A 27,751-nucleotide genomic window follows, 5' to 3' on the forward strand; every position below is an offset into this window, starting at 1 on the left:
ACATTTGAACAACTCATATGTCAAATGTTACACTTAAGCCTATGTTTAAAGCCTTGTCCTTAGCCTAGGCCTAGCCTATATCTGAATCAAATCGTCACAGGTGTAGGCCAACTGGTTTACATAAACTTGCAATAGAACATCAAAAAATTATGATCTGTCCTTGTAAGTAAAAGTATATCTCAGTAAATCCAATCCAAAATAAACTCTGTGTTAAACATAGATCTGTCCGTTTCAAACTATAGGCTACGCTAGCTTGTATATTTGAAAACAACGGTAAATGGTTTGCATGTAAGCCTATGTAAGATAATAGACAGATATCCCTTTAAGGGCGAACGTCAACCTCTCATCCTGATTTAGCAATATTTCCTACTGGTCTGTCCCCCTGCTCACATCTACAGCGATTCAGTTCTTGGACGTGTGCGTGAAGGTGTAGCTCGGTGCCACAACGTCCCACTCTTGGGGAATACAAGGATAGTCGGCCGAATAACCAATTTAAAGGACAACAGCCGATAAGCAGCATACATTCAAGTTTTGTGCAGCTATATCATTTATTGAAAAATGGATCCAATGCAGTCCGCCCAGATATCGTCGTCGCAGGGGTTTGCGGATGGCCAGAACTCTGCTACCAAAGATTCAAAACTATCTGGTAAGAAAAACTGTCTGCGAATTCAGTCAGTCAGCCTGTTTCTGTGAATATTTATTACTGATAACGATGGCCCGAGTAGCATGAAAATGGCACCTCCTGTGTGCAAAACATCAAGAGAAAGGGTATAGCCTATATTTTGTAGACTATATGTCTTTGTTTCGTTTTAAAGATCTTCCTGAAACTTCCTGAACCCCTCTGTGTCAGTTGATTATTGCCTTTTCAGGATTGTGGTTGTCATGCAGAGGTTAGTCCTGTCATTATCAACGAGCCATGCCAAGTCTTAGGCAGTAGTGCTAGTTGACTTGCCGTTTCTTGGTGATAAATTGATGCCATGGTAATTAGTCTAGAATTGAATATACAGACAAACAGAAGTGCCTACACGTGAGCATACATTGGTGCCTTGAATTTAATATGGTAAAAGTTGCTAGTGAAAAATAATTAAAACCACACAGATAATCCGACACACAATTGTCTGTGCAGAGTATGTGCTATACCCATGGTAAACAGTTAACCCTAGTCTATATTAGGCTACGGCCTAGAAAAATCCCACCCCCGTACCATAACCTCAAGATGATGATGTTCTGTGAATTCTTTAAGTTTGCTTTCATAGCTCTAGCTTACATCTTTTAAAACAGAAATGCGAACGGAATATGGTGACAATAATTATTCCCTCATAGGACCTCGATCAATTCAGAAAGCTACATGTTGCGGCGACTGTGATCTGCACTGCAGATGCATTGTTACTCGGCAACGGGCAAAGGGAGGATCTCTTAAAGGCGCGTTGCTTTTTTGTGTCGGTGTATCGTTTTACCAAATGGTAAACAAAGCCATGGAAATGGATTACAGAGCATGTCCCAGCACCAGCATTTCAATTCGATACTTTTTGCTACAATATTTTGCCGTTACACTTGAATTTATTTTAAGGAGATTAATAAAATGAATTCTAAACGTACCTTGGTCCGTTTTATTCGAGGATAAGCCTACACTATTGTCACTGTAACCAATGTCTGACAGCAACCTTGTTTCAGTTCATAGCTTACTCCCACGTAAACCAGTTGTTAATTGATTGGTGTCATGGCAATTTTGTATGAAAATAGCATTTTAAAACCAACTAAGAAAAATACAATTATAAGAGTTTTTTCTAAGATATTCACCCATTGTAAATGTTAAACCTATTATGGTAGCCTCCATAAATGTCCTCTCAGACTTTTTCTTTATCTCCTCTAAAATGGTATCTGCTGACCAACCTGCCAGTAGTCCTGTAATGATTCACTGCGTCACTGCCAGTGTCAGTAGTATAATTTCATATCACAGGCTAGGGATGGCCTAGCAGGTCAGTTAGAACATGGGTACAAGAAGTCCAATACCTTCCCTTGTCATCGTGAGAACAGGTGAAGGCAGAAATTATGTGTTAAGTCATTGTATTGTGTTCTTTAGTTTGTGCCACATCATCTGCCATACCAGTCATCGCAGATGGTCTGGCGAGTCTCTCCTATGTTCTTCTGCACTGAAAGAACCCAGCATGCTTCCATGGCATGCTGAAGAGCCACACTTGTCACCAAGGAAGTGACATTTCAAAATGAATCCAAGAGATCTCAACAGCTTCCTGAAACATGGCATATGATTATTGTGAATATTTTTTCCATCAATTACTTTATTACAATATCCCCCTGAAAGAGTTTGTAATACACATCGCTTTTTACAAATATGCTATGCAAATGGTTTAAGGTGTCAAACCTGTAAGTGTTTGATTTAATGTTGTAAAATGAGTATTTCCTCTCTCCTCACTTCTGCCCAACTGTCTATTTATAGTTTTCCTATTAGGCCAAACCACTGACGGTAAAGCCCAAAGTAGATAGATGGCTTCTGTAGGCACATTGTTAATCAGCATGGCTAATTAAATTTGTATCGACAAATGTTGGCAAAGCTAAATGCTCTGCTGCAATGCTTCTCAGGTTTCACAGTCTATAGACATTTGATCTGAATGTCCACCTATTTTCAGTTTATAGTCAATGTCAAACGCCGCCCCATAAAGTCTAGGCCTATGCTAAATTTGACAAGGACAATCGCTGGTTAAGGTTACATTTGCTACATGACAAACACAAGACAAATGATCTTATCACGTGTCATAGTTTTTTTGTGAACATGAAAGTGATATTCTCTCGGTCATAGATTTACAGCATTAACGTCCTCCACAGATCCAGTAGCAACTGTCAGAGGAAAGGGAATTATGTAGACAGTATAGAGCTGTGAGCTTGTAGATCCTGCCCTACCTCGGCCTAGAGTCTGGAGAGAACATGAGGTTCTTTTGGCTCCCTCGCCCTCTTGCTGTGCCTCTCGTTTCTCTCCCTCTCTCTGTGCCTCTCGTTTCTCTCTCTCTGGCAGGCTCGGGAGCTGACTATAAACTGTAAGGTCGCTCATTTGGGCTGAGGCAGCAAACCAGCTCGGGGGTTCAGGTGTCATGTCTCGTCGCTCCTAGGGATGGGACTGAAATGGCTGGCGTGACTGGAATTCCATGTGTCAACCCCCCAGCTACCTCCAGCCTCCCCCAACCCTCCTCTAGTGACCTCCAGCCCCACAGACATGCCAAGCAGTGCTAGAAGTGAAGGAGGCGACACAGTGGCAAAGTGTCTTCACTTCCAGTCCACCCGCCTGATAGTTTTGACACGGAAGACCTGCGGTGTTGAAAACATGAATTGGGATGAGGGCATGTTTAACCCTTGTCACAGAGTCACCATCTTCCTCACGAGAGGCATTTTCAGCACCATTTGCTCTTGCACAATGGTGGATGTATAAAGCTAGATAGACAGTCCCTGGCACATCTGTAACATATACAATTGTACTAGTTTGCATTGCATAGTAGACACCAAGTGCAATTTCAAGGATGTCTCTGTGGATGAGCAGATGTCAACAAAAGGGTGAGTGCATTGGTGCTTCGGTTGTGGGAAAATCTGAAGGCGTGTCGTAGTGAGAGTGCGCTTCTGGGAGAGTCTGAGAATTGGAATGCTGCAAAGCGAGGCGGGCGTTTCTCAAGCGGTGCCAACAGCCAGCCCAACCTGCCTGTGTCTGGCTGTGATTCATTCACAGCGACAGCGATTCTTGATCAACCTGCTTAAGGAGTGGACATCCCTCACATTGCTCATAAGTTCCTTGGATGTCTGCATGTGGTAAATGTTCAACCGTGAGGCGTGCCAGAAGGCAAAGCAAACATGTGTACCTCAGCCCTACTTCAATATTCATGGAGACTGTTCGTGCTCGACAAAGGCTGATATTGTATTCAGGAAGATCACGTGAGGTTCAGAAGTGAGGCAGAAAATGTGTTCACTTGTTAAGGTTACATAATTCCCATCCAGTGAGTGCGATGTGGGTGTCTGGATGGCATCTTTAGTAATTGTGAGAAACATAAAAGACTTAAGTATAAAATGGATACTTAGTCTTACAGTGTTATTGGAAACTATGCTATTCTTTCTGGTAACTGTACATACAGTGGTGTTTGTCTATAGTTTGAATGTAGTCTTGTTATCTGTCTATTCCTTTCTGTCTGTCTTCTACTTTGCTTGCATAGGAAACAATAAGTGCATGGACTGATGTTTAAGTTACTTGGAGTAAAATAATAGAATCTCAGACTTGCATGGACATAAAGGATTTGTCTTTACAATAGTGCTTGCACAGTAGCTTCTGATAGTTTTGTAAAGTGTAGCGTCTATAGAGTGGATAAGGTTGGATGTCAGAAAGCACTTCTTTAGTTAATGCATAGGACCTCTTTGGTTAATGCATAGAAGGGGGGGAGGGGGCGGGAGAGCGGGTTGTTATGGGGAACGGAGTTACCTGCTGCCATTGCAGGATGTTCATTCTTCTGTCCTTTTTATTTTTTCAGATTCCTTTCTTTCCTCTTCGCCTGTATCTCTCATTCAGTCTCCTCAAGGCAAGTGGATGGTTCTCTTACGCTGCTCGCCTGCTCTGTCCTCTGCTCTCCTCATCCCTCCCCTTGCTTCTCTACCTCTTTCCTTCCTTCCTGCTCGCCTGCCGCAGTAATGCTCTCTCCATCCCTCTTTCTAGTGCCCTACTCTAGAGACTGTACCAAACAAGTGCCAATGGGGCCACAACAAAATCAAACAACCTTTGCCCGCAATCATACCCAGTCCCCTTTCCCCAGACACACCAACCCGATGCAGTTCTCAACCAACCGTCTCTCTCCACCCCTCCCCTGAGAAAACCCATCTGGTTTTAAATGCTTACCCATTGCAGCACTAATTGTAACTTAGCAGGCCAGTATAGCTCCTCCCCCTTTCAACAGTGTCTGACTCTCAAATTCTTAAATCGCCAACTGGCAAATAAGACTTTGCTTACCAAGTGGTTCACAGATGAAAGGCCAAACAAAGCCTGAATGCATCAAGGGAAGAGCTTGGGATCATCCTTTTTCCTGTTCCCAATAATTCTCTGATATCCCAGAATCCCTTGTGGCAGGAAATTCACACAATTAATGTGATGGGCCATTTTAAATTATATTTGTATTGATGAGTCTGTCGATGGTGTTGGCACTAGCTAGCTTTATCCCTCTTACCAGATAGGGTATTTAGGTATCAGATGCATGAAGAGCTGTTTACTGGCCGAGCCTCCATCACTGAGCATAACCCCAAAAAAGAAGCACATTAACATGCACGGTCCGAATGAGACTGATTATTCATCAGACTCTCTCCGTCTTCTCTAACCCTCTCCTCCCTGCTCTTGAGAATCTTGACAAGACCTACAAATTAAAGTCACAAAACCCCAAGTCCCTACAGATGACAGCAATCTGATCCATTTCAGTCTTTGCTGCCTGCTAGCGAGCACTATTTAGGTCAGCAGCACTCACTGTAGGTCTAAGATAATCCCAAGATTGCCACTTTATTTTAAGAAAGCCGAAGAGAAGTTCAAGTTCACTTTGTGTGTGCGAGAGTAGGAACCTAAAAATGGATCAGGTTGGTGTCCCAGGGGGCACTGTCCTTCGATAGATGCCCCCGAGCAAGTCACCTCCCCTCAACCCCTGTATCTCTGGAAGCCCCCCAGCCTGGTAACATCCAGACCCCCAGGAGGAGCGGCACTGGGAGGGATCATCTACCACTGCTCCAGGGGTCCGAACCATGGACTCCGCTGGCTGCTCGCCTTGCCTCGTGCTCCACACCTTTCTGCTAATGGCTTTTTAGGCTTAATGCATGCAAGTCACCCCTGGAGCAGAAAAATAGGTTTTATTTTCATTATTGTTTATTTTCAACCATTGTATATATTTTTTTTTACAGCACCATTCCTGATGGTAGCATTAATGATAAAAACATTGTGTGCAGACCTACATTTTTAGCTGGACATTTATACGTTGACTGTACCTGTGAGAGGTACTAGTTACACACTCTCTTTGAGACCGTGAGCCAATCACAGAGGCCTTGGTCCCAATCCCTCAACTACTAATTGACTTAACTATTCCTGGCGGAAGTTGATGTGACTCCTGTGACTTAAGGCGTTTGTCATCTATAAAGATTGTTCCTCTGGATTCAATACGCGAGTAATACTAGAAGTGCTATCTCCTGCTGTTGCGCAGTATGGGACATACATTTATTTTCCTTTCTGAGAATTTTGTGGGCAATGAACATTGTCTTAGAAGGCTGTATCTTATCAAGAACAATTTGTTAAGGAATAATTAAATTAACTGGTTCCTTCAGTACTTTTCCTCCTAAAGATATCCTTCTTTTGTGTCTTGTTAGTTGCCTTGAAACGACATTTTGGCATAGGCTCTGGGGTTGTCTTTTTGGATAGGGGATTAATAAATGAAAGTGTCCCTTTTTGAAGCCCACGCACTTCAGCACTCTTACTCAACTACAATTACTGCGGAGAGAAGTTTACATAAGAGTCAGATGTGGAAGTATTCTGCAGTGAGGGAATTAACTACCGTTAAAACACGGTTGTTTGATTACTTGCAGTACGACACATTGAAGGGTTTACCAGTTTTTCGGGTCCAGTTCTTAAAGGTTCCAATCAGGAAGTGTATGCTTCAGCGCTCTGTGATACGTGTTCACAGTGGCTTTGTTGGGTTGGAATTTGTTTACTAGCGTAGAGCCAAGATATTACATTGCTTTCGGCTGGATTGAAAGTCCGTTCGTGTGGCCTACTTTGAACAATGCATAATAGCTGGATAGGAGGGGTGGCAGAGGGGTCCAGACCAAGACAAAGGGCTCTAGTCAGCTGCTGATCTCTGGTAAACAACTGTCCTGTGGGCTTTGCCAGAGTAGCTGGAGGGTCAGGATGACCACAGGGAGAGCACTGGGACTCCCCTTCACATCAACAAAGTTATGAAAAAGTGTTTGTGCAAGCCGTCAGATGTTATCATACGAACAGTAACATTGGAAATGTCCAATGCAACGCCAACGATGTGTCACAAATGTAGCCTTATGTGGTGGAAAAAAAGGCCTATTGTGCAGAAGGAGTAGTTGACCTTCAGATATATTTTGGACAGTGAAGCAACAGCTGCACGTTTGACCCCGCTGATGGACTTTTAGCTCAAACCAGGGGTTAAACCCTGGTCTCAAGTTGCTGGGGGCATTGACTTGCAGAGATGAGGCATGATATATCTGCCAATTCTCCATAGTATTCTCTTAACACCCGGTTTTGGAAATTACTGGGGGACATTTTGACTGCAAAGGATCCTGTGATTACTGGAGCAGTTGCTTGGAACATATTGTGGACTAAGCCACTCGGATGTACAGGGAACAGTGCCATGGCGCTAGGTATGCTGGCTAATAGTTACCAGACATATTCCAATATCACCTCAGCAGCAGCATGAGGAAATGGCGTTGGGTTTGCTTGCTTTGTGATGTGATTGACAGTGGGATTTATTAGTTAGAGACTAAAGAGCAGGGGGCATGGTCGGGATTGCCCTTCCTGTTATGTTAGTTTTATTATTAGTCTTTTAGAAACTCTACTGCTCGCTCGCATCTTCTTGTTAAGTTGGTTAGTTAATTAACGGAAATTGTCAGGTCTTCCTTTTCAAACTGGCATCTGAGGGCGAGGAGTCCTGTACAGTCACGTTCAAATTCTGAATTAAATTACATTCTTATCTTTAGGTAGTGCAGTGTTTTTATTTCAGGAATGACTCATTCCAGTGCATTAGATGATACTGTGGTTAACTGAATTGTTAATAAATTACGGAATTAATAAGATTGGCTTTGATGCTTTTGAGATTGTGATCAAATCATATGATATGAAATGATAACATCAAGAGAATCTACGTAATTTAGTTCTAACTCTGCGTCTTATTGCACTACTTTAATATTTCTGATCCCTTCTGTACTCGGTGTTGAGTGAAGTGAAGTGAGACCTCCTAAAGAACTCATTGATGTTGCTCTTTTTAGTTCTTATAAAGGATAGAAAGTATTAACCCTTTCATGTTTGGGGTTGGAAATTATTCTCTAGATGTGCTAATGCTAAAGTGTCCTTAGGTTAACAACTGAATGTTATACTGCATTCTATTTTTAGTTCTCTTACAATGTATTATTTAAACTATAGATTATGACTGACATGTTACCTAGTGCACTGGTCTACTGTGATTTACATGGTTTCATACAATTTTGTTTGTTGCCACTGCTTCATTTAGACCATTCAAGCCATTGTCTTTGTTGCCTCATTGAGTGGTCTTCTCAATGGCAACAATTCCTGGTTAGTTAAGAGCAGCATGCAGACGTCGACACCACCATCCATCAAAGCAATATGACCGTCCCACGCAGTGCATGAGTGCTTGGGCTGCGACTCTCTGGCCTCTGCTGAATAATACTGGACGTGCATGGGAGTTGAGTGTTTGTGTGATTTCTTTATTCCCTCGCCTCCTTCCCCCTCTTTTACTCCCCGCACGGCTAAATGCAGACAAAAGGGTCGTCCTGGGCTCCGACAAGCCCTCGGAAGGTGTGGCCACTTCCCTCCGTTTCCCCTCTCAACCAGGCTCATTCTCTCCTGGTAACTATGGGAGCGAGGGATCGGGGCCGCCCGACGGACAACCGGACTCGCCAATCAAGACATCCCCGGTGTCTGAAAGAATCAAGGCCCTGGAAGCCCTCGCTGCGAAGAAGAGCGAGCCCGAGAACCGAAGCGAAGGCGCGCAGCTTCATTTCAAAGAGCGGCATTACGAGAAGTCTCCGACTGAGGCGCCCGCAGAGGCCCCTCCGGTCTTCCAGAAGAAAGTGGGTTCCACTGATCAAGAGTCTCCAGAATCCCCGTTTGAGGTCCTGGGAGATGCACGACAGGGCAGTGAGTTTGAAGATACGGCTGAATGGATGAGGGCCCATTTACCCCCCGTTCCTGACTTTGACGACGCTGTAGATTCACGCAAATGTTCTCCTGTGTCAGGGAAGACCAGTAAGTCGCATGAGATAAAGGGGGCAAATGTAGTCATACCAGATGTACCAGCAGCTTTTGCTGGTGTCCCTGATGCCTTCATGGACTCTCCTGTTGAACCACCCAAACTGAAAGATCAGGATTCGGCCAAGCAGCCCAGCGTTGAAGAGGAGGCTGAATTTGACATGAGCTTTTTACCAACTGCATACATGTGTGACAAACAGAAGAAACCGGACATCCACACTCCTCTAACTGAACCAGACTCTGAGCCTACCCCTTCACCTGCTCCACCGGTCGGTTTTCACTCCCCATCTCCACCTCCCTCCCCCCCCACTGCCTCTGACCCAAAGCAGAAGGTCTCTGAGACCAAGAAGACTCTGTGCGGTGGTGACATGGAGCCTCTGGAAGTGGCAGAAGTGGACAGTTCAGGAGAGTCTGATGACACCGTCATTGAGGATGCAGCTTCCGTCCCTGCCCCTTCTATCCCTGCCCCATCTCCATCAAACCTTCCGACCCCTGCACCTTCAGCCCCCTCTTCTTCATCCCTCTCCACCGAGGAGTCCCAACCAGTGAAACAGGAGAAACAGCCAATGCAAGTTCCCACTATTAATGTTATTGAGACAGAAGAGCCAAATTACAGTGATGAAGAGATGGAGATGGAGATGGAGATTGAGGAGGAAGAGGATGAAAGTTATAAAGTAGTTAAAGACCCAGTTAAAGACCCAGTCAAAGAGGCACCCACACCCGCTGAAACTCAACCCAAGGTGACCAAAATGGAACCATCCAAAATCCCACCCTTAGAGTCTGAATTTATGGGAGGTTATTCTCCTCCATCCTCTCCCGTTGACTCGGATCCCGAGTACTCACCTCAACACAAGGTCCTCAAACCAGGTTCTGATCAAGCTGAAAGACAGTCAGCTATCGATGATTTACAGCATGCGGCTGTCTCAAAGGGCCCAAGTTCTGATGTCTCACAAACACAACCTGACAAAACACAGACCTCTAAGGAGGCTGATGAAACTTCTTCCACTTTCACTGCGAAACCGTCCATAAAAACGGTAGACGTTGACTTTCCAGACAATGATGATGAGTGGTCAGATGATGCACCAGAAGTCTTGGGTCAGTCTGACTTGGCTAAAGTTGGTGCTCGGGATCTTCCACAAAGCACCACTTCAAAGATGGATGAGAAGCCAAGCGGCGATATAAAACAAGAATACATGGAAACTGTTGCACCTTTGAGATCCACCTTCATGCAGGACGACATGACAGCTAGATATGATAGACAATCATTTGACGATTATGATGCACCACCGGGCTTTGATGACTATGATGACAAGTTGAAAGATTTTGACTATGACACTGTTACTAAGCCCTCAGACCCAACATCTCAGATTCATATCGAAACTCTGCTCCCATTGAACAGTGCTACAACAGAGTTGACAGATATGGAAGAAATCACATCAATGACTACACAAGAGTCCTTTGTCCACCCAGTGGGTGCTCAACCATCTCATATGGAGTTTCCCAAAGATCCCTATTCGACTTTCCAGAGTGAACCGCAAAGCAGTGTCAAGGAACCAGTGACAGATCTGAAAAAAAAGGATAACGTTGTTCCTGAAGACATGGTCAACAGTGAAACCATCCTTCCACACAAAGTGGTTGCAAAGGCCCAAAAGGACACTAAAGTGGATCACCGTTCACCCGACACGACAAGTGACCCAGAAAGCATAGAGCCTGAATGCTCTGTCTCTGCCGCCACAGACAGCTTTGTGGAGTTTATGAGGGAGTGCCTGAAGTCACAACAGGATGAGGAACCAGAAGACCTCAGTCAGGGTCTCACAACCAAGCATGAACTTCCCAAGACAGGCGCTTCCCAAAATCCTCCTACTATGGTGATGGATCTGGAGCAGGAACGACTCACTATCAGTGCCCTCAAAGATCTGGGGAGCAGTCAGGAGGAAGAGGAAGATCTCCAGTCCCATGTAAAGGCCTCATCAGCCTCCAACCTGGGCAAATCCCAGTCTTCCTTCACCTCAAATCCTATCCCTTCGTCTCCTCAAACCAAGCCTGCTTCTGACAGCAGCTCGTATTCAAAAGAGGTAGAGGCCATCGACCAATGGGTGGCCGAGGCCTACCATCTTGCCGAGCATGTCTTGACAGCAATACTAACCCACTTGTCAGGTAACACGTTTTCCCTCTGGGCTTTATGCCTGCAAACCTTTCACACAAGCACCGCACAAAGACCCCACCCTCCTCTCACTTAATCCTTTTCTCTCACAACTGTAGTTCTGTTCTAGGTGGAAACCAAACCTAACACCTTGCACGTGTTGAAGAATCTTGATAACCCTGTATTATGATGACATTATTACCTTTTTGCTGTGCAAATTGTCATTCATAAATGGTATGGTTGTTAGTTGGCCTGACTAACATTGTTTTCACATTTTACTAAAGGCTCGATGGAAGGTTTCATTTTGCAGCCATTATGAGAACTCACAAAGGTTGTGTGACCATGCAAGCTGTATATAGTCTAAAGAGATATCCTTGTCTGTGTAATATTAAGATCCTATCCTGCCCTATGTCCTTAAAAGCTTAGCAGTGGATGGATGGAGGTGGGTCGTGGTGGGGTTTATAAACATGGCGTCAGGGTGTCTGCTTGCCATGGCCCTGGAAGTCAGGCTGAACAGTCGATCCCCAGTGTTGGGTTTCTGCTTCGATGCAACTTTCCACAGCACACTGCACTTACAGGAGTCGTTTGTTCCAGAAAGATGACGGTCATTAAAGGGGATTTACTTAACCTTTCACGATGGCCAATCATTAACAACTAATGCATGTGGGATTACACATTACAAGAGCATGATGCAGCACAATTATGCAAAAAGGATGTGATATCTTTGATGCACTAGGCCTCCTCTCATATTTTGTGTGCCAGTATATGGGCTCTGAGACAGTCAGCATCACCTAATTAGCTAGATGTCACAAAGTCTTGTCCCCTTGACCCTCATCGAGTCCAAACTCATCTCTCCCTCCCTCAGGAAAAGTATCTGCCTTGAATAAAAATAAAAATTATGATAGTCATCTTATCTAGCAAAAGTTTCAGCTTTTACTTTTGTGTCACAGTTGCTGAGGTTACAACACATGTTACAATGAATGTGACATTTAGCCATTCAGCTCACAGTTTATACTTTTATGGGGGGGGGCTAAAATGCTAATTTGTAGAACTATCCCCAGCCAGGGTAATTCTCACTGCACCCTCAGTGGAAGCCCTCTAACCAGCACACGTTTCCCACCCTGCCCATGCTAACATGAAACCCAAGCTGTGCACACACTGGCTGGTATGCAGACAGAGTAAGGTCTGTTGGCTGTCATAGGCGCTCGTGCACATGCTATAACCTACCCTGGGCAGGGTATGGAGCTGTAGGTCGTAGCTCAGGCAACCAGAAACTAGGTGAAAGTGTTCTTGAGAAATCATGGAGGGACTGACAATGAAGCAATTCAAAAAGAACCCCAATTCTGCTGAAAGAGGCTCTGTCGAAAGCAGACCTACAGACTAGTGCTCATAGAAATGCTGAATGTGTCATGTATGTGTTTAGCAATCTTCTTGTGTAAATGCATTTTTTTTCTTTTGATTTGCCCTGTTTTGAGTTTAAACCTGACAGTCTTAAATGATTGTCTTCAGATGTGAACCCTCGGTGCTGTTTTAGTCGTTCTCTCCACTGCTGCTTCAAAACTCACTAGGTTATTGGGCGGGTTATGCCTGGCTAGGTGAGTTTATTTTAGAGGGTGTAGGCTAAATGTTTGAGATGACTGATCTCAATTGTTAACTTGCTGTAGTACTCGTTTCTGCTCTAAGGAGCCAAGACAAAGATGATCAGGATCACACCTAATGGTGAAACAATGGTCCTCCTGAAACAGAATCATTTGCCGGCAGAGAAGGCTTTCAATGCATCTTGTTAGTTAGAAATCCTACACTTGACTGCCGGGCCTTTAAAGATTAGTTCAAATCAGGCAGTCCCATTTGTTGTGAAAGACTTATGTTAATCTTCTATGTATCTGTGTGTGTGTGTGTGTGTTGACTTGAGGAGGAAGGCTGGGGTTAGTAGCGGATCATGTGAACACTAAACTGGGACTTATCCAGCCATGTCTATGTTTACAAATCACAATGGCAATTGACTCTGCTAATGAAGCTGTATGAGGGTTAATCTTTTGCTGAAGTAAAAAATAAATAAACAGGAAAGCTATGCTGAAATAGGTTCACACACAAATAGATTAGGGTCCACACTTACACATTCAGGCATATACACACCCACACACACACAGGCATACACAGGCATACACATGCATACACTTTGTTAGAGCGAGCGGTGCTTGTACCTTTAAGAGCTGCTCACTGCACAGCGAGGTAGAAAGCAGGCCACTGCGGCTCCTCTACCATTGGGACCCGCCACAGCTAGATCTAGGGCCTGTAATGCAGCTCGGGAGAGAGGGGAGGGAGGGAGCAATAATGGAGAACCTCCTCCCTGTGGGTACCAGCAAAGCATTCTGGGAGGGACACAGACCCCTGCAGTGTTGGGTGTGAAAACCCTGTTCATGCTGTCATAGTCGCCTCAGCATGTAGCATCAGGAACAATGGAGCACTCTCTCTCCGACCACAGTTGCTAGTGCTGCTGAACTGTCTGTCAAGAGGAATGCTTTTTAAACATGTTTTTCAACCCTATTTTAGCAGTAGGCTTTATTGGCTGCCTGCTTAGCTGTAGACTGCTGGTTTCAGTAATGTTTTCTAAAATTAAAGTAACAAAAAAAGCATTGAATAATCAATAGTTTAACATTATTCAAAGCCTTTATCTGCTGTCTCTACAGTAGAAATATTTCTGTATGTGAGTAGTCAATGTTTCCCTAATGGTTTCCTAATTAAGCTCCGACAATACAGTCATGTCAAACAAACAGACCCTATTACTTACTGCTTTAACAGGATGGATAATGATTTTTTAAATGTTCTTCATCTATACTTCATGGTCTCATAAAGATGAATACTTTTACAGTATACACACAGTAGGAATAGATACATTCCTACTACCGGTCTGTATGGCTTGGCCTCAGAGCAGCTGTCTACAAGCTGCTAGCATATGGTGAAGGGAGTCCTAGCTGCCCTATTTTGACAGAACTCGCCTGCGGTCTGTGTCATACTGGATCTCCTGTGTGTTTCTGTCCAGAAGATTCGGCGTGCGAGCGAGGCCTCCTCTGGCTCCTCTGGCCCGTGCTCTGTGTATCTGAGCGTGAGTCACATAGTAGTTGGGTAATGGTGGGCGAGCCAACACTGCCAGGAACCTCCCACCCCTACAGCTAGCCTCGGCCTGACTCTTAAAATGTTTGCTCATATTCTTTGTACCCAGGCCTGTGTGTGTGTGTGTGTGTTGTAGTTTGTATGTTCATGTTTTTCTGTGCGTTTGTGTGGTATCACAAGGGTTGAATGTTTCGGGCAGAAGAGATAGGAGGGAGAAGGGGAGAGAGAGGGGAAGGTGGGTGTTTCTGTTTCAATCTGTAAGCACATTTCTTGGTCAGCTGCCCAGGCTGCCACTTTACTCTCCAAAACGTTGAAAAGCCCCGTAAAGAAAACATTTTTTTAAAGCAAGGGAAAAGGGGAAAAAACAGTTGCCAGTTGTGGTTTATGAGCCGTGCTCCTGTATTCCATCTGCAAGCCACGATCCTCAGCCCCCCAGACACGGGGAGAAAATACAGAAGATATATTGTTTTAAATGCATTGAATGCTTTTTACATGCAGTACAGGAGGATAGGCCATTTAAAGAGCACGGCATTACGTAATCATACAAGATAGAGAGTATCAGTTATGCATGTGTGGGTCCATATAGACACCAACATGCAAAAGCTATTCTGAGCCGTAAGAAGCCAGAGGGGGACACTGCGTGATGCATCAGTTATTATTTACAGTCCATGATTTTCTGATTAATCTGAATGTTTGTGGTCATTTCAATGATTAAGGTGATTTCTTCCTACCTTTTCTCTCTCCCAAATTCTTTACTTCACTTTGCGCACACACACACACACACACACACACACACACAATCTGTCTCTCCTCATCCTTCCGCCACACACACCTCTCCCTCCCTCCATCCCTCCCTCGCCTGTCTCTCTTCCTCCTCCCCCCCTCACAGTGAAGGATCTGGTGCACTGGCGAGACCCCAAGAAGTCGGGCGTGGTGTTTGGCCTGTCCATGCTGCTGCTGCTGTCCCTGGCTGCGTTCAGCGTCATCAGTGTGGTGTCCTACCTGCTGCTGGCCCTGCTCTGCGTCACCATCACCTTCCGCATCTACAAGTCCGTCGTCCAGGCCGTCCAGAAGTCCGGTGATGGACACCCCTTCAAGTAAGAAGCAAATACTTGCTGGTTCGCCCACCTTCACCTCCCTGGCCCCATACCCCTGCCCCCCCCTCCCTCCCCCCCAGGGACTGTTTTATAACACACTGCGGGCTTCTAAGGAGGTTACTAAGCATGGTTTTCCCCCTTTAAATTGCTCCCCCACTCAGATTGGGTGTTTGTTTTGTACTGGGCCTCGATTTATGATACTTTAAAACCCATGTGATCCCTATTAAGCAAGAATTAAAGAAGGGGAAACAGCAAGGGACATTTGTGCTCTGTTTGAGTCTCTATAGTTCAAGATTATGGATGATTATGAACATCTTCATAATATTTGCGTGACATATTATATAATCATTTTAAGCCCAGACATTCTGCGTCAGTAATTTCCCTTCCTGCCTAAAGCTGTTCAGGAACCCTCCAAAAATGTGAAGAGCTGGTTCTGTCATGTTAGGGCCTGACACAACCCCCCCATGCCTCAGTGAATCTCCTTGTATTAGTTTTATTAATAGAACAACCTTTATGGTTGAACCAGAGCCGGAGGGTCTTGTTCCAGCACACAGACCAGGCTAGTCACATACACTTAGGACCCCCTGAACCGGTCTGTGCCTAAAAACACATGAGAGAAGAAAAAAGGAAAAAGTCACATTTTGAATAAGTGTTCGAATGAGGGAGTATCCAATTTTTCCAGATTTGAAATAGACTTTCAGCTTTAGTGATTGGCACTCAGAAAGCTTAGATTGGAATCCAACGAAACCAGAGTGTTTGTTTTAGTGCCTGGCGTTAGCAACTAGCAGGCGGTTCGCTCGATATGTGTTCACCCTGGGTAGCTCGGTCTCTCTCCTCAGGTCCCTGATGGAGAAGGACTTAAGCATTCCCCCAGAGACCTTCCGCAAGAACGTCGACGTGAGCCTGAGCTACATCAACCGAGGCTTGAAGCAGTTGAGCCGCCTCTTCCTGGTGGAGGACCTCGTGGACTCCCTGAAGGTACGCGCGCGCACGCACGCACGCACACAACATAAATATCCTTGCGGACAGTTGCAAGGAAGTCCCACACGAGCACCACCCAACACCTGTTCATACATTCCCTGTGTCTACCCTCTCCTCTACTCCCCCCTCCCTTGCCTTCTTTTTATACATCTCTCTCATGGACACGCACACAGACACTGCGCCATAATAAGCCTTTTCGTCACCTCCGGGTCGTATGGTATCTAAAGCAGCCTTATAATGCACCGTGGATTGGCCGGGATCTATTGGAATGTTCATCATGTGACTCTGAAAAAAAATCACGGGATGACATGCTTGTCACTGCGGACACAAGTTCTACAGACCTTGGGATTAGCACAAGCAGCCGTCATAGCTTGCTGACCCAGAATCTTGCCAGCTCTCTACTGAGAGAGGATGGGCGATGGGGAGGGGAGGAAGGATGCAATGGGAGGAGAAAGAGAGGGGGGGGGGGCTACCACTTAATGATAGCCTGAGCTAACCAGACACACCAGCCAATGAGATCAAGAGGACTGTGGATCCCAGGAGCAGCCAAGTGACACTAACACTCTATCTCTGTAGAGAAGCTCTTCTGACCTAATATAAATCACATCCTCCCTAACATCCTCCCCACCCCCATCACCCCACTAAGCCCCATATACTCCTGACTCGAGTCATACAGAGCATTTAACAAACCTCAGCATCACGTGATTGAACTTGATGCTGATCATAGTGCTGCTAACAACTCGCCTAAGAACATTTTTGATGAGAGCTTGTTTTACGGTGTAAGGATCCTTGTTCAGCTGAAGGATGTGTACATATCAAACGCTTTAGATTCTGTGTGCGCGCCCCTCCTCCTCCCTCCAGGAGGCCCTGGGCACCCCGTGCTCTAACTAGACCCTGACCCAGTCTTGTCCGTCTTCCCCAGCTGGCTGTCGTGATGTGGCTGTTCACCTACGTGGGAGCCGTCTTCAACGGAATCACCATCCTTATCCTGGGTAAGATGCCAGCAACCCCTTTCAAAAAAATCACACATCCCCAATGATAAGAATGCACAGTGCATATCAGGTGTTTGAAGTCTCTGTTGTGTCGAGTAGGGAGTCAGGTCCTTCCTCTGGATTGGATTTATGTATTTGCTACATGTAAACAGTTCACACCCATGTCAGTCTACCGAGGGCAGAGAGGCACACAGGAGAGACGGCTGAAGGGGTGTGGCTCCTTCCTAGAAATGTTTTGATACAACCGCACGAGACGCTAGGCGGGGATAGTGTGGGGGGCCAATTATGTCAGAAGCACCACGCCATAATTGATTCATGTGGTCTCCCCCATGTGACATGTAAGCGACTCAATAGCCCATATTTAACATCTTCTTCATTCTATATTGTATCCTGTTTCTTTAAATTCCCTGTTACAACTTTCCTAAATTCTATAAAAAGCTAAATCAGTCAAAGGCCTCTGGGTATTGTAGGCCTGTAATGCATGTTAAGGCTAGCTGTAGCTGTGTCATTTAAGTGGGCTGGCAAGATGGAAGATCTGAATTGAATTTAGGCTCGGGGGGAGGGAGAGTCACTAACAGCCAAGGCTATCATGTCTAATGTGTTTAAAAGATTCCTAACTGAATCCTCAATGTCGTCTGAATGTTTTTCTGACGTTTTCCAACCTTCCTCTTTCAGCGGACATCCTCCTCTTCAGCGTGCCCCCCGTCTACGAGAAGAACAAGGTGGGTCTCTCCTCTGGCACAGCGGGGACATGGATGCATCCGTCCTCTGACACAGCCTCCATCTGGCCCTGACTCACCCTGAAATGTTACAACGTGTGACTGATGAATCCAAGTTTCGTAATGAGGCCATTGCAGTGTTTAGTAATAGGTCACAGTTGGGAATTCTATTGGCGTTGGGGCTACCTGAAGACTTTTTTAGTCCTATCTGTGGCTTGCAGATTGGTATGTAAAGATGTCCTGCAGTATCTACGATTTTGGCCTGGCAACTGACTCAAGTCATCAGAATCAGAATCAGAACCAGTCATGACCCCAAGTCTTGGAGAAACAATATGACATTGTTCTATTTCAGTCATAACAGATCTGCTATTGACCCAGACAAGCTCACTCTGCCTCTGCTCCTCTCTCCCCCTCTCTCTCTCCCCCTCTCTCTCTCCCTTCCTCTCCCTCTCTCTTTCGTTCTCTCTTTCCTTCAGACTCAGATTGATCAGTACATTGATCTCGCACGCACTCAAGTCAACACCACAATTGCTAAGTAAGTCATCTCAAACTGTGTACTCAGTGCACTTTCAAAATATTGTACACGCTGTTGGTCATGTGCGTATCAACACACATCATTTCAAAGGTTAGTAGTCAGGTGTTACCAGACATATTTCATCGGTACTAAATGATTGATCTCTGTTCTTTCAGGTTGCAAGAGAAACTACCCGGCGCTGGGAAGCGTAGCAAAGCTGAATGATCGACCTGGCCAATCATCTCCTTTATTACCACCTTCATCATCGTCATCAACACTTCCTAATATGAAAGCCCTCCCCTTCCCTTCCCCCTCCTCTCCTCCTGATCCTCCTCACCCCTTTTACACCAAACCCTCCTCCCTCCTGCACAGAATCAGCCAGTAGGTACATGATCTCCCAGCTACTCAATACTCAGTGTAAACCGCGCGGCTTAACTACAAGCATTATAAAGAATAACTGCAGCTGCATCTACAGGAAACACCTCGCTAGCGGAGGAAGTGATGTAACAAAGTGACCAGATGCCTGTTGTGATGGCGCGGCCACAGTAAAGATCGAGTCAGGGTCAATGTGAACTAGACTGAATCTATGACCTGGTTTGTAGTGTCCAGAAGGAGGAAGGTGGACTATAGACTGTTAGGATGGGCGTTTGTCTCGCAAAAGCAAAAGTCTGTACTTTTAACCATACCTTTCGCTGAAAGCAAGTACAAAAATACATATTGAAAAGTAAAAAATAAATAAAAATACGTAACGTTTTTGGTGTAATTGTGGCAAGCATTTTCCTGCTCACTCTTTAAGGCATTTGTATGGAGAGAAAAAAGAGGTTTGTTTTGACGGATACTTCTGGAGTTTCTGATCCCTGGCCTCTTAAGTTTTGTTTCAGTTCACCTTAAAAGGCACTTATGTATGTATGTTTCTGCAATGCACTGAACATTTAGTTTTTGAAATTTAATTTAAAAAAAGAGGATTAGAACACTGAGCCAGCTGTGATAATTTGGTCTAGTTCACCCTGTTAGATTTTCATTCAAAGATGTTTTATGTGTATATATAAATACAGTAAGACTACTGCAGAATCACCCTGCCGTAGGGAACAAGTTAGCTTGCTTTTTATATATAAATGGAACCCCTCACCCTGACATTAGTCATTACTTGTTTGTTACATCTGTTCATACCAACTCAATGTTGAAGTCTCACAACTCTGTAAATTACGATGATTACTATTATTATTACTATTATTGATATTATTATTATTATTATGATTATTACTTAATAGAATTGCCGCTTTGATTCCCATCCGCTTCATTAAAGCTTCATAAGAGCTTTATAAAGCTTCATAATGTAACATTATGTCTTGAGGAAGACCTCTTGGGGAATAGCTGGATTTGAGGTCAAACACTGTTCTCATTCTGAAGGTAGCTGGAAGTAGAGCAGAGAACACAGAGGAAGGAAGGTTCTGGAAAAGGTGTTTGTTTGTTTGTATCTTCTTTAGATGCCATGATGCGCATGTCATTGCATAAGCTGGAAACAAGATTCTTACCCCTTAAATAGGCTGTAACATATTCCTAACCCATTTTAATGTTTAAGATTATTACTATTTGTGGTTTCTTCAATGGTGTCTTGAGTTCAAATATAAAACCATGGTCATCTATTCCAGGGCTACTGTTACAACTGTAATTGCAACGTCGTTTTGAAACTGATTTCTATAGAAGCATCTAAAAGTGAGATTTGCATACTGTTTCATCTCTTGTTGGAATCACCCATTTTACTAGGCCCAAAGCAAGCAAGCTATCATTGAAGGATCATTTTAACACAAGATCGATCAACTCGATGATGCATAGATTGCCTCTCAATGCAGAACTGACTACTACAACTACTACTATTCAAATGTCTCCAAACTGCTGAATGTTTTCCCCGCAATATGACATAGAACATTCCTCCCCATGAATGCTAACCACAGTGTGACATTGAGGCAAGGTTGTATTTCAGTGGTCAGAGTAGAATCACAGATGTATAGCAACAATGCCTGGTTTCCTTGTACATGTCTGTGTTAAACCTTGTGACTGGACACGGAATCCACCATTTTACTGGTGTACAAAGTCAACTTAAGCCCCTACACTCAACACTGTGTGTTTGTTTTCACTCACACACTCACTCAGTTGAAGGTATACAAAGTCTGTAAGCCACAGTGCCCCTTATGACACCCGGCTTCTTGAACATCCAGTCACCATGACCTCATGTGTGGCCCTCTAGAGGGTTTGTTCCTGCAGTCAGGCTTTCATGGGTGCGCTCCACCTTTCAGTTAAACCTTTACAACAAAGGCAATGCACCTACCTATGTTCAGAATAAACAGTAAAGTAATATACTATATAAATCTACATGCACATTTCAAAACTAGTTTCTCTTTGAAGCATGTTGCTTTTTTTGTTTATCTTTATATCTTAGGGGGGGGTGTGTCAGGAGTCCTTTTCTCTTTGGGCATTTTTTGTTTTGCTTTTGACTCTATTGGTAACTAGATGTGTTAACTAACACCTGAGCTATGTTTGTTAGCCTTGGATTTAGTTCTCCTCTTGAGTTTGGGAAAAAAAATTACGGAAAAAAAAGAGAGAAAAATGTCCAAAAAACAATGTGGTCCCTGTACTGATGTCAACGTGGAGTTAATAAAAACATGTCAAAGGATTCTGCTGTGTGGGCTCTTTCCTTTGGCGGTTTTCAGACTTTCGATAAGAAAGAATATTACTAGGCCTCAACCACAGCCCCCTCAGATTATATTTTGAATCATGATTGAACGGCATCTTTGCATAAGAAGATTGAGTCCAATGTTTGCCGTCAGTCGGAGAATTGTGTTGTTGGTAAAGGGGATTATACCAATTTGAGGCCAGACCTCTTATTTTAGAATAACAACTGTTTTCAGGGCAGACTCACCCCTGTGCGTATCATATAGGTTTGTCAGTGTAATGATTCTCCTGTGGCATACCTGATAATCAGTCAGTAGACTTTTAATTTTGATATTTATTACAAGGATCATGAAAGAGAGAATGCATATTTCAACATATTTGCCTTGAAATGCAAGAAGAGGGTATTTGAAAATAAAATAAAAACAGAAGCAGATAAATGAACTAAGAGAACAGAGACCGTTTTTTATGTAAGATAAGGACCAGTGACCTCACCAAAGCCACCTTTCTCCAAACTGACATTTTAAACCCCCCCCCGTGGCATAAATACATTCATACACAAACAAAAACGGTTGCAACAAACAAGGTCTAGTCTTATTTAGTAATTTCGCCATAATTTAAGTCATACTTTCTTGTTTCTGTTAAATAATTAAGTGCTACGTCAGAGCAAAGCTAAAGGGGGGTCAATGACCATCACAGGCCATTGTGACCCAATCCAAATAAAAGGTATTTGACTTCTAGTCTAAACCTTGCTAGCTAAAATAACTACTGGGCTAATGTGACATCACCAGACACAGGGGTGGAGGGAGGGATGGCAGTTTGGTATGCAGCATGCATGAGCCCATCTCATCCTCAAACTAGGCAAATGCTGCCATCTGGTTCTTTAAAAAGAACAATTAGGCCACAGCTTGTGAAGTACTGTCTTTCTGCAGTAGTAGCTGTTTATGACTCCAGTTGACCTGTCTCTAGCTCCAACTGTGTTTTTGACATCTTAACAATAGCAGAGAACTGGAAGTTTCTTTTGAAACTGCTGTGGACAGATATAACATTTATGGAAAAAAACAAGCAAAATGTGGCAAGGTCATCCTGACTGAAAACATACAAGCCCAGATGGAAAGCTGTCAATCCCTGAGTTCTGCATTTCCAGGTGAGTGACATTTTGAGGTCACCTTCTATCCCCAGCAAGGTGGCCATGACATAACTGAAGGAATTTGGTTTTCTTGGTTTTCCTTGTCATCTGAATCTATTTTTTGTTTTGTTGCATAAACATTGTACAGTGAGATATTAGAATGGTAACATTATGTGAAATATTGAATAAATAGTTACAAACTCTGTTTGCACATGAAAATGGTGAACTTGGCTCACTCAAAAGCCAGATGAACAATCATGCATGGGATTTAAATTCCATGCCAACTGACATTGTGGCATCATAAAAAAGAACAATAAACTTTACATTCTTGTAAAAACCAGGATGCATAAAAGTGCTTGTATAAAATGATACACAATTCAAATTTACTACATTATTTACATTTACTTTTGTGCAGCATTTTGCTAAACGACTTGAAGGAAGTGGACAGGGTTAGAGGTCAAAGTGGAAATAATGACACTGATCGAGAAAGGAAAAAAATTATGTCTTGTTCAAAGGGTGAATTTTGAGGGATGTCTAATTTCCTCATTGTAAACAAGGATTATCCTAGCCTGGTCCTCACCAGACTCTCGTGCATTTCATTTGTACAGAGAGTCTGGGATCGCTCCATTGACAAGTGTTAACTTCCTTGTAGGCGGGTACTCTGTTAAGTTTAAAACTATTGGATCTGCCCAGAGCCACTCTGATCTGCCATAACCAATCGCTAGTGTTCGCCTTAGCCAACTCCTTCACCACTACTGTAACGGAGCTAGCTGCCGTAGCTGGAAAATCAAACTGTTACCGAACCCCGAGGGGAGGAGGGCCACAACATCATGGCCACCAACAAAACTCAGCAAAGATTGTTCTTGCTCCAGCTTTAACTTCTGGATATTCGGCAGCGATGCCACAACGGACCGAATGGCTTCGCTCGCATCTTTCTCCGTCACCATTATGGAACTACAACTCAAACTAGCGCACAACATCGTCATCGTTGTCAGCCACTCCCTCTGTTCACTGATTGGACCGGTAAAAAGTTTACCGGAGACATCTGACTAATATACCGAAAGCCCAGACGCAATACAGAAGCAAAATGAAAATTGAGCGGAAGTACGTAGAAGGGCAGAGCCAGGCTAGGATTATCCCCCTGGTAGTATCAAACAGGACACAAATGGCTGTTTTAAGTGTGCTCATTGTCTTAAGCATGACACCTCAAACTCTCTCATTCCATTATCTACACACCACAAAGCTAGGTTAAGTACATTTTTGGGACAAAAAAGTGCTGTAATGTTCTTTTAACACACCAGTTCATAAAAGAGCTCCAACCTAGCCTCTTGTTTTCAAATTTCCTGAGAAATAGAGACTTGGGCTGCATTCATTCTGATTATTCAACCCTTTTCCTGAGGTGGGCACTTGATCACTTCCATCCCCCCCCCCCCCCCCCAACAACTACAAAAACTAAGGACTGGTTCATGAACACCACGCAGGATGTCTCAAGCACACGTTATACCATTTCATTCAGTACAGCTCAATTCAGGTCGATTCCTACAGTCGCGGTCGCCAGAGGGTCAATCTTAAGTGCCAAAGAGTCCAGCGTCCTGTCCAAGCGCAGTGTGTCCGTGGTCCTGCGAGGAGAAGCAGTCGTCCGAGTGGACGAAGTGCAGGGCCTGGTTGTAGCTGAGCTGAGCCTGCAGCTTCTCCTCGGGGCTGTACTCCAGGGAGTGGGGGTGCACCTGCTGGATGTGTCTCTTGATGGTGCTCACCTTGAGGGTTGCGAGGGTGGCGCCGCACACCATGCAGATGAGGCCGTGCCGCCTGCAGTCGTAGTCCATCAGGTACTCGACGCGCCAGCGCACCTGATAGTTCCTCCGCTGGTCCTTGCCCGGGTAGTGCCCGTGGCGTCCGAATGGGGGCGTGGTGGCGCACTTCGCACCTGTCACCCCTTCTTCCTTCTTCACGGTGGCCATTTTGGTTGGAGTTCTGTTGTTGTTGTTGTCACCGGTTAAGGTCTGCTGGCCCGTTTCACTAACACCAGACATGGACAGAGAGTTGCTGGGGGAGATTTCTGTTAAAGAGGAGAGGTGGGGGGAATAAAAGGACACAGTTAAACACATTCTTTCCACTCAAAGGGACTATTCCCGTGTACCATCTCTCCTCACATCTCCTATGCTGTACTGGGTATTAGCCTACCTTCTTTCATGGGCATGGCTTGGTCCTCTGCCGCAGGGTCTTTGGTCCAGGCCTCGGCCATGGCCTCCCTCTCCTGGCGGCTCAGTGTGGTGGTCTCTGGGTGGCAGTCCTGGATGTGCCTGCGGAAGCTGCTTACCTTTGCCACCGGCAGCGCCTGGGAACACACCATGCAGAAGGTTCCCCGTCCCTGGGGTCCATACGCTACCAAGTAGTCCAGGCGCAGCCGCCAGGGGTAGCCCCCACGCAGGCGACGTTTCCTGGGCTGGCGGAGAAGGTGGGTGCCTTGCTCTGGAGCTGAAACTCCACCACCTTCACCCCCAAGGTCCAGGGCTGGACCCCCGTCGCCCTCCTCTGGGTCAGGGTAGACGTCAGAGCCAATCTGGATAGTCTCCATGTCTGGAGGGAAGAAGTCCCCTCCGGTTTCACTCTCCTCTTTGGTGTTCTCTGATTTGATGAAGTCTCTTAGAGGGTCAGATTCTGGTTCAGGGAGGAATGTAGAAAGGAAAATTAGGTTTCGCTGGATTAACTCTCAGTTAATATTGAATTAAACGTTTTACTCAATGGATATAACTATAAAAGGCAGGAATCCTAGTCTGTGTATGTGCAACTGTTGCTCAGTCATCTCTAGAAGTTGAAATCCACTCGGTGTATTGCTCAGCACCCAAGTACAAGCAGTTTGACGTTGTTTGAATGAGCGGGTCGCGACACATAAATATAAATACAACATGTTCACCGCCATGTTGAGTGATAAAGCTATGGATCTTGGGGGCCTCCAACAGGCACCGCACTCAAATAACACTCCAAGAAGACAGATTAGACAGGCAACCAGCCACAGATCATATACAGCGCAGCTGGATTGAATAATGGAAAGATGTAAAAAGGCTTACTCATTTTGATAATATCACCAGTGCTGTTGTGTTGTGCTTGGACGCACACATACCCACTGCATAGACCGAGCCTCACACACACACACACAATCTCACCCCACCGCCATTCCCATCATGTCCACAAACACACAAAAACGATCCACACCCTTACCGTGGGTCAGCGCCCAGGTCTGCAGGATGCAGTGCTTCTCCTCAGAGCTGAACACCAGGGAGTTGGGATGGGTGTCCAGCACATGGCTCTTGATGTGGTCCAGGTGGAGGGAGGGCAGCGGGCGGCCGCACACCATGCACACCAGCCGGCCCGCCTCCGCCTGGTACTCCATCAGGAACTCCTGGCGGAACCAGGCGTGGAGCGAGTCGTTCAGGTAGCGCTCCAGGGTCTGGGCCGAGGGCCCGGACGGGCCCTGGGGGTCCGCAGAGACTGATGGGGGGGGAGGAGAGGGGGTGGGGGAGCGCGGCTGAATTTTGGGGGTCACTCCATCAGGCTTTCCTAGGAGGTATATAAAGAGGGGATTGAAATGTTATTGATTGTTGAATGTTACAAATTGAAGGACATTATGTTATAGCGTGTTAAATAACATGATTTGTGGTTTATGGGTTTTATAAAGGTGGTGACAGGACACAGCTCTGGAACTGGTGCAAGACTAGCTCTTACTGCCACCAAGTGTGCAAGAACACTCTAAACTAGGCCAGGGAAACTTCTCCCAGCAGCCACCTGGGCCTGCCCGAGTCTTCTCTCGTTACCCACCAGTGGAGTTTCGAGCACAGTCCAGTGTCTCCTGCAGTGGCCCCAGAGCGTCCGAGGCTCCCCCGGGGGCGCAGAGCGTCCTCTGGCCCCCCTCCAGACTCAGGTGGCTCTCCCAGCCCGACCGGATCACCTCCTTGTCGGCCGCGCTCCACAGCAGCGAGTCCGGGTGCTTCTGCCTGATGTGCCTCTTGATGGTGCTCAGCTTGAGGGTGGCCAGCGAGCTGCCGCACACCATGCAGATCATCCCGTGACGCCGCGGGTCAAAGTCCATCAGGTACTCGCTGCGCCAGTACTCGTGGTAGTAGCGGCGATGGTCGCGGCCCGGGATGCGGCTCAAGCCAGGCCGAGAGGCCTGCTTGACCCTGGGCCTGCGCTGGGAGGGGCCTGGGACAGGTGACAGGAGGAAGGGGGAGTCTGAGCTCTCGCTGACGCTCCAGTAGGTGGTGCCGGGGGAGCAGATGGCCGTGACCGTCCCTCCCTCGCCGTCTTCCTCCACATGGCCATTGGTCAGTCTGTCCTCATCTAAAAGGGACGGGAGAGAGAGGAGAGAGATGTTGAGATACACAGCATCTTTTCTACCTGAAATAGATCACAAATATTTAGCAAAGATTTGACTTCAAATACTGCTTTTGAGAGCAACCTTTCATCCTCAGGAACTGAATCAGTCAAGGTTAATTACATGGCTGTAAAATATATTTACTCAGCGAGAAATGAATGCCTGTATTAAAACGATGACCATGTCAGCAACATGGACATTAATCTCCGGGTATTTTATTTCCGCACAGCACCCACCCCCTGTCATGAAAAAGGGGGCGGCGACTCCATTTGCTCGTTGGGCCACCGCTGTTTTCCGCTGGGTGGCGACTGTGCATCACAGCAAGCAGCCAGCATGGTATTTTGCCTTTGTTTATAGAGGAGCCACTGAGACAAGGGGCCATGCTGGTATATAGCATTGTCCGTCACACGGATTAACTATGACAAAAGACTGGCGGATGATCGCCGGGTCGAGTCGCAGGTTGTGCAAACAAAACATGACACATCTTTACCTCCTGAACAGTGTCCCAAGTCACTCAGTTCTTGCGTCGCTTCCTCCTCTCCGCTTATTATTAATGAGACCAGTGAATCTGTCTGTTCAGCACACTGGAGGTCCACAGGCTCGCTCTCTCCCGTCTCCTTCTCTTCCATTACTCTGCAACGTTTTCGTATTTAACAGTGCCTTCAATTCGCCTTTAAACAGCAGTGAGGCAGGGTATTTTAGAAGTATCATTCGGCACGCGTTTCGCCAGCAACTAGAGCATGAACGTACCCATCGCTTTGGGTGCCCGTGTTGTCTTTTTAATGTGCCACTTCGTCCCCCCCACGCGCACTGCTCTGAAGCCAAGTTAACTTTTCATGTCGGCACCTTATTCTGTCGTTCTTCTGTCTTGCTTCGAATTTGCGGGTTTGGGTCTCTCTTGTTTGTGGTAAGCCGTTGCGGCCTCCAGTATGTATTTTAAGGCTCTGCTTGTCTTCAGGGTGGGGAGCCGTGCTAGGGGCCCCTGGGGC

The 27,751-nt window shown here is 45.5% G+C and overlaps 2 protein-coding genes across 5 annotated transcripts; one reads left to right on the forward strand and one right to left on the reverse strand.

Annotated features, from left to right (window-relative positions):
• The first annotated feature begins 406 nt into the window (after positions 1 to 406).
• rtn3 (reticulon 3) lies at positions 407 to 21,262 on the forward strand. Of its 4 annotated transcripts, XM_067261264.1 has the most exons (9): positions 407 to 646; positions 4,524 to 4,571; positions 8,537 to 11,185; positions 15,175 to 15,382; positions 16,222 to 16,360; positions 17,286 to 17,355; positions 18,031 to 18,077; positions 18,551 to 18,609; positions 18,765 to 21,262. In XM_067261264.1, exons 1-9 carry the CDS (start codon positions 559 to 561, stop codon positions 18,811 to 18,813), a joined length of 3,357 nt encoding a protein of 1,118 aa, XP_067117365.1. In that variant the 5' UTR covers positions 407 to 558; the 3' UTR covers positions 18,814 to 21,262. The 4 variants fall into 4 exon arrangements, with proteins under 4 accessions (XP_067117365.1, XP_067117363.1, XP_067117364.1 ...); XM_067261262.1 differs by lacking the exon at positions 8,537 to 11,185; XM_067261263.1 differs by lacking the exons at positions 4,524 to 4,571; positions 8,537 to 11,185.
• A 2,587-nt stretch (positions 21,263 to 23,849) lies between these two features.
• Positions 23,850 to 27,391, reverse strand: LOC136967823 (zinc finger translocation-associated protein-like). Its single transcript, XM_067261781.1, has 5 exons — positions 27,262 to 27,391; positions 26,207 to 26,728; positions 25,610 to 25,948; positions 24,572 to 25,048; positions 23,850 to 24,446 (listed from the first exon to the last, which is right to left on the reverse strand). Exons 1-5 carry the CDS (start codon positions 27,389 to 27,391, stop codon positions 23,956 to 23,958), a joined length of 1,959 nt encoding a protein of 652 aa, XP_067117882.1. The 3' UTR covers positions 23,850 to 23,955.
• Between the last annotated feature and the right edge of the window lie 360 nt (positions 27,392 to 27,751).

This window comes from Osmerus mordax, chromosome 23 (assembly GCF_038355195.1).
Source record: "Osmerus mordax isolate fOsmMor3 chromosome 23, fOsmMor3.pri, whole genome shotgun sequence".
NCBI classification, from domain to species: domain Eukaryota; kingdom Metazoa; phylum Chordata; class Actinopteri; order Osmeriformes; family Osmeridae; genus Osmerus; species Osmerus mordax.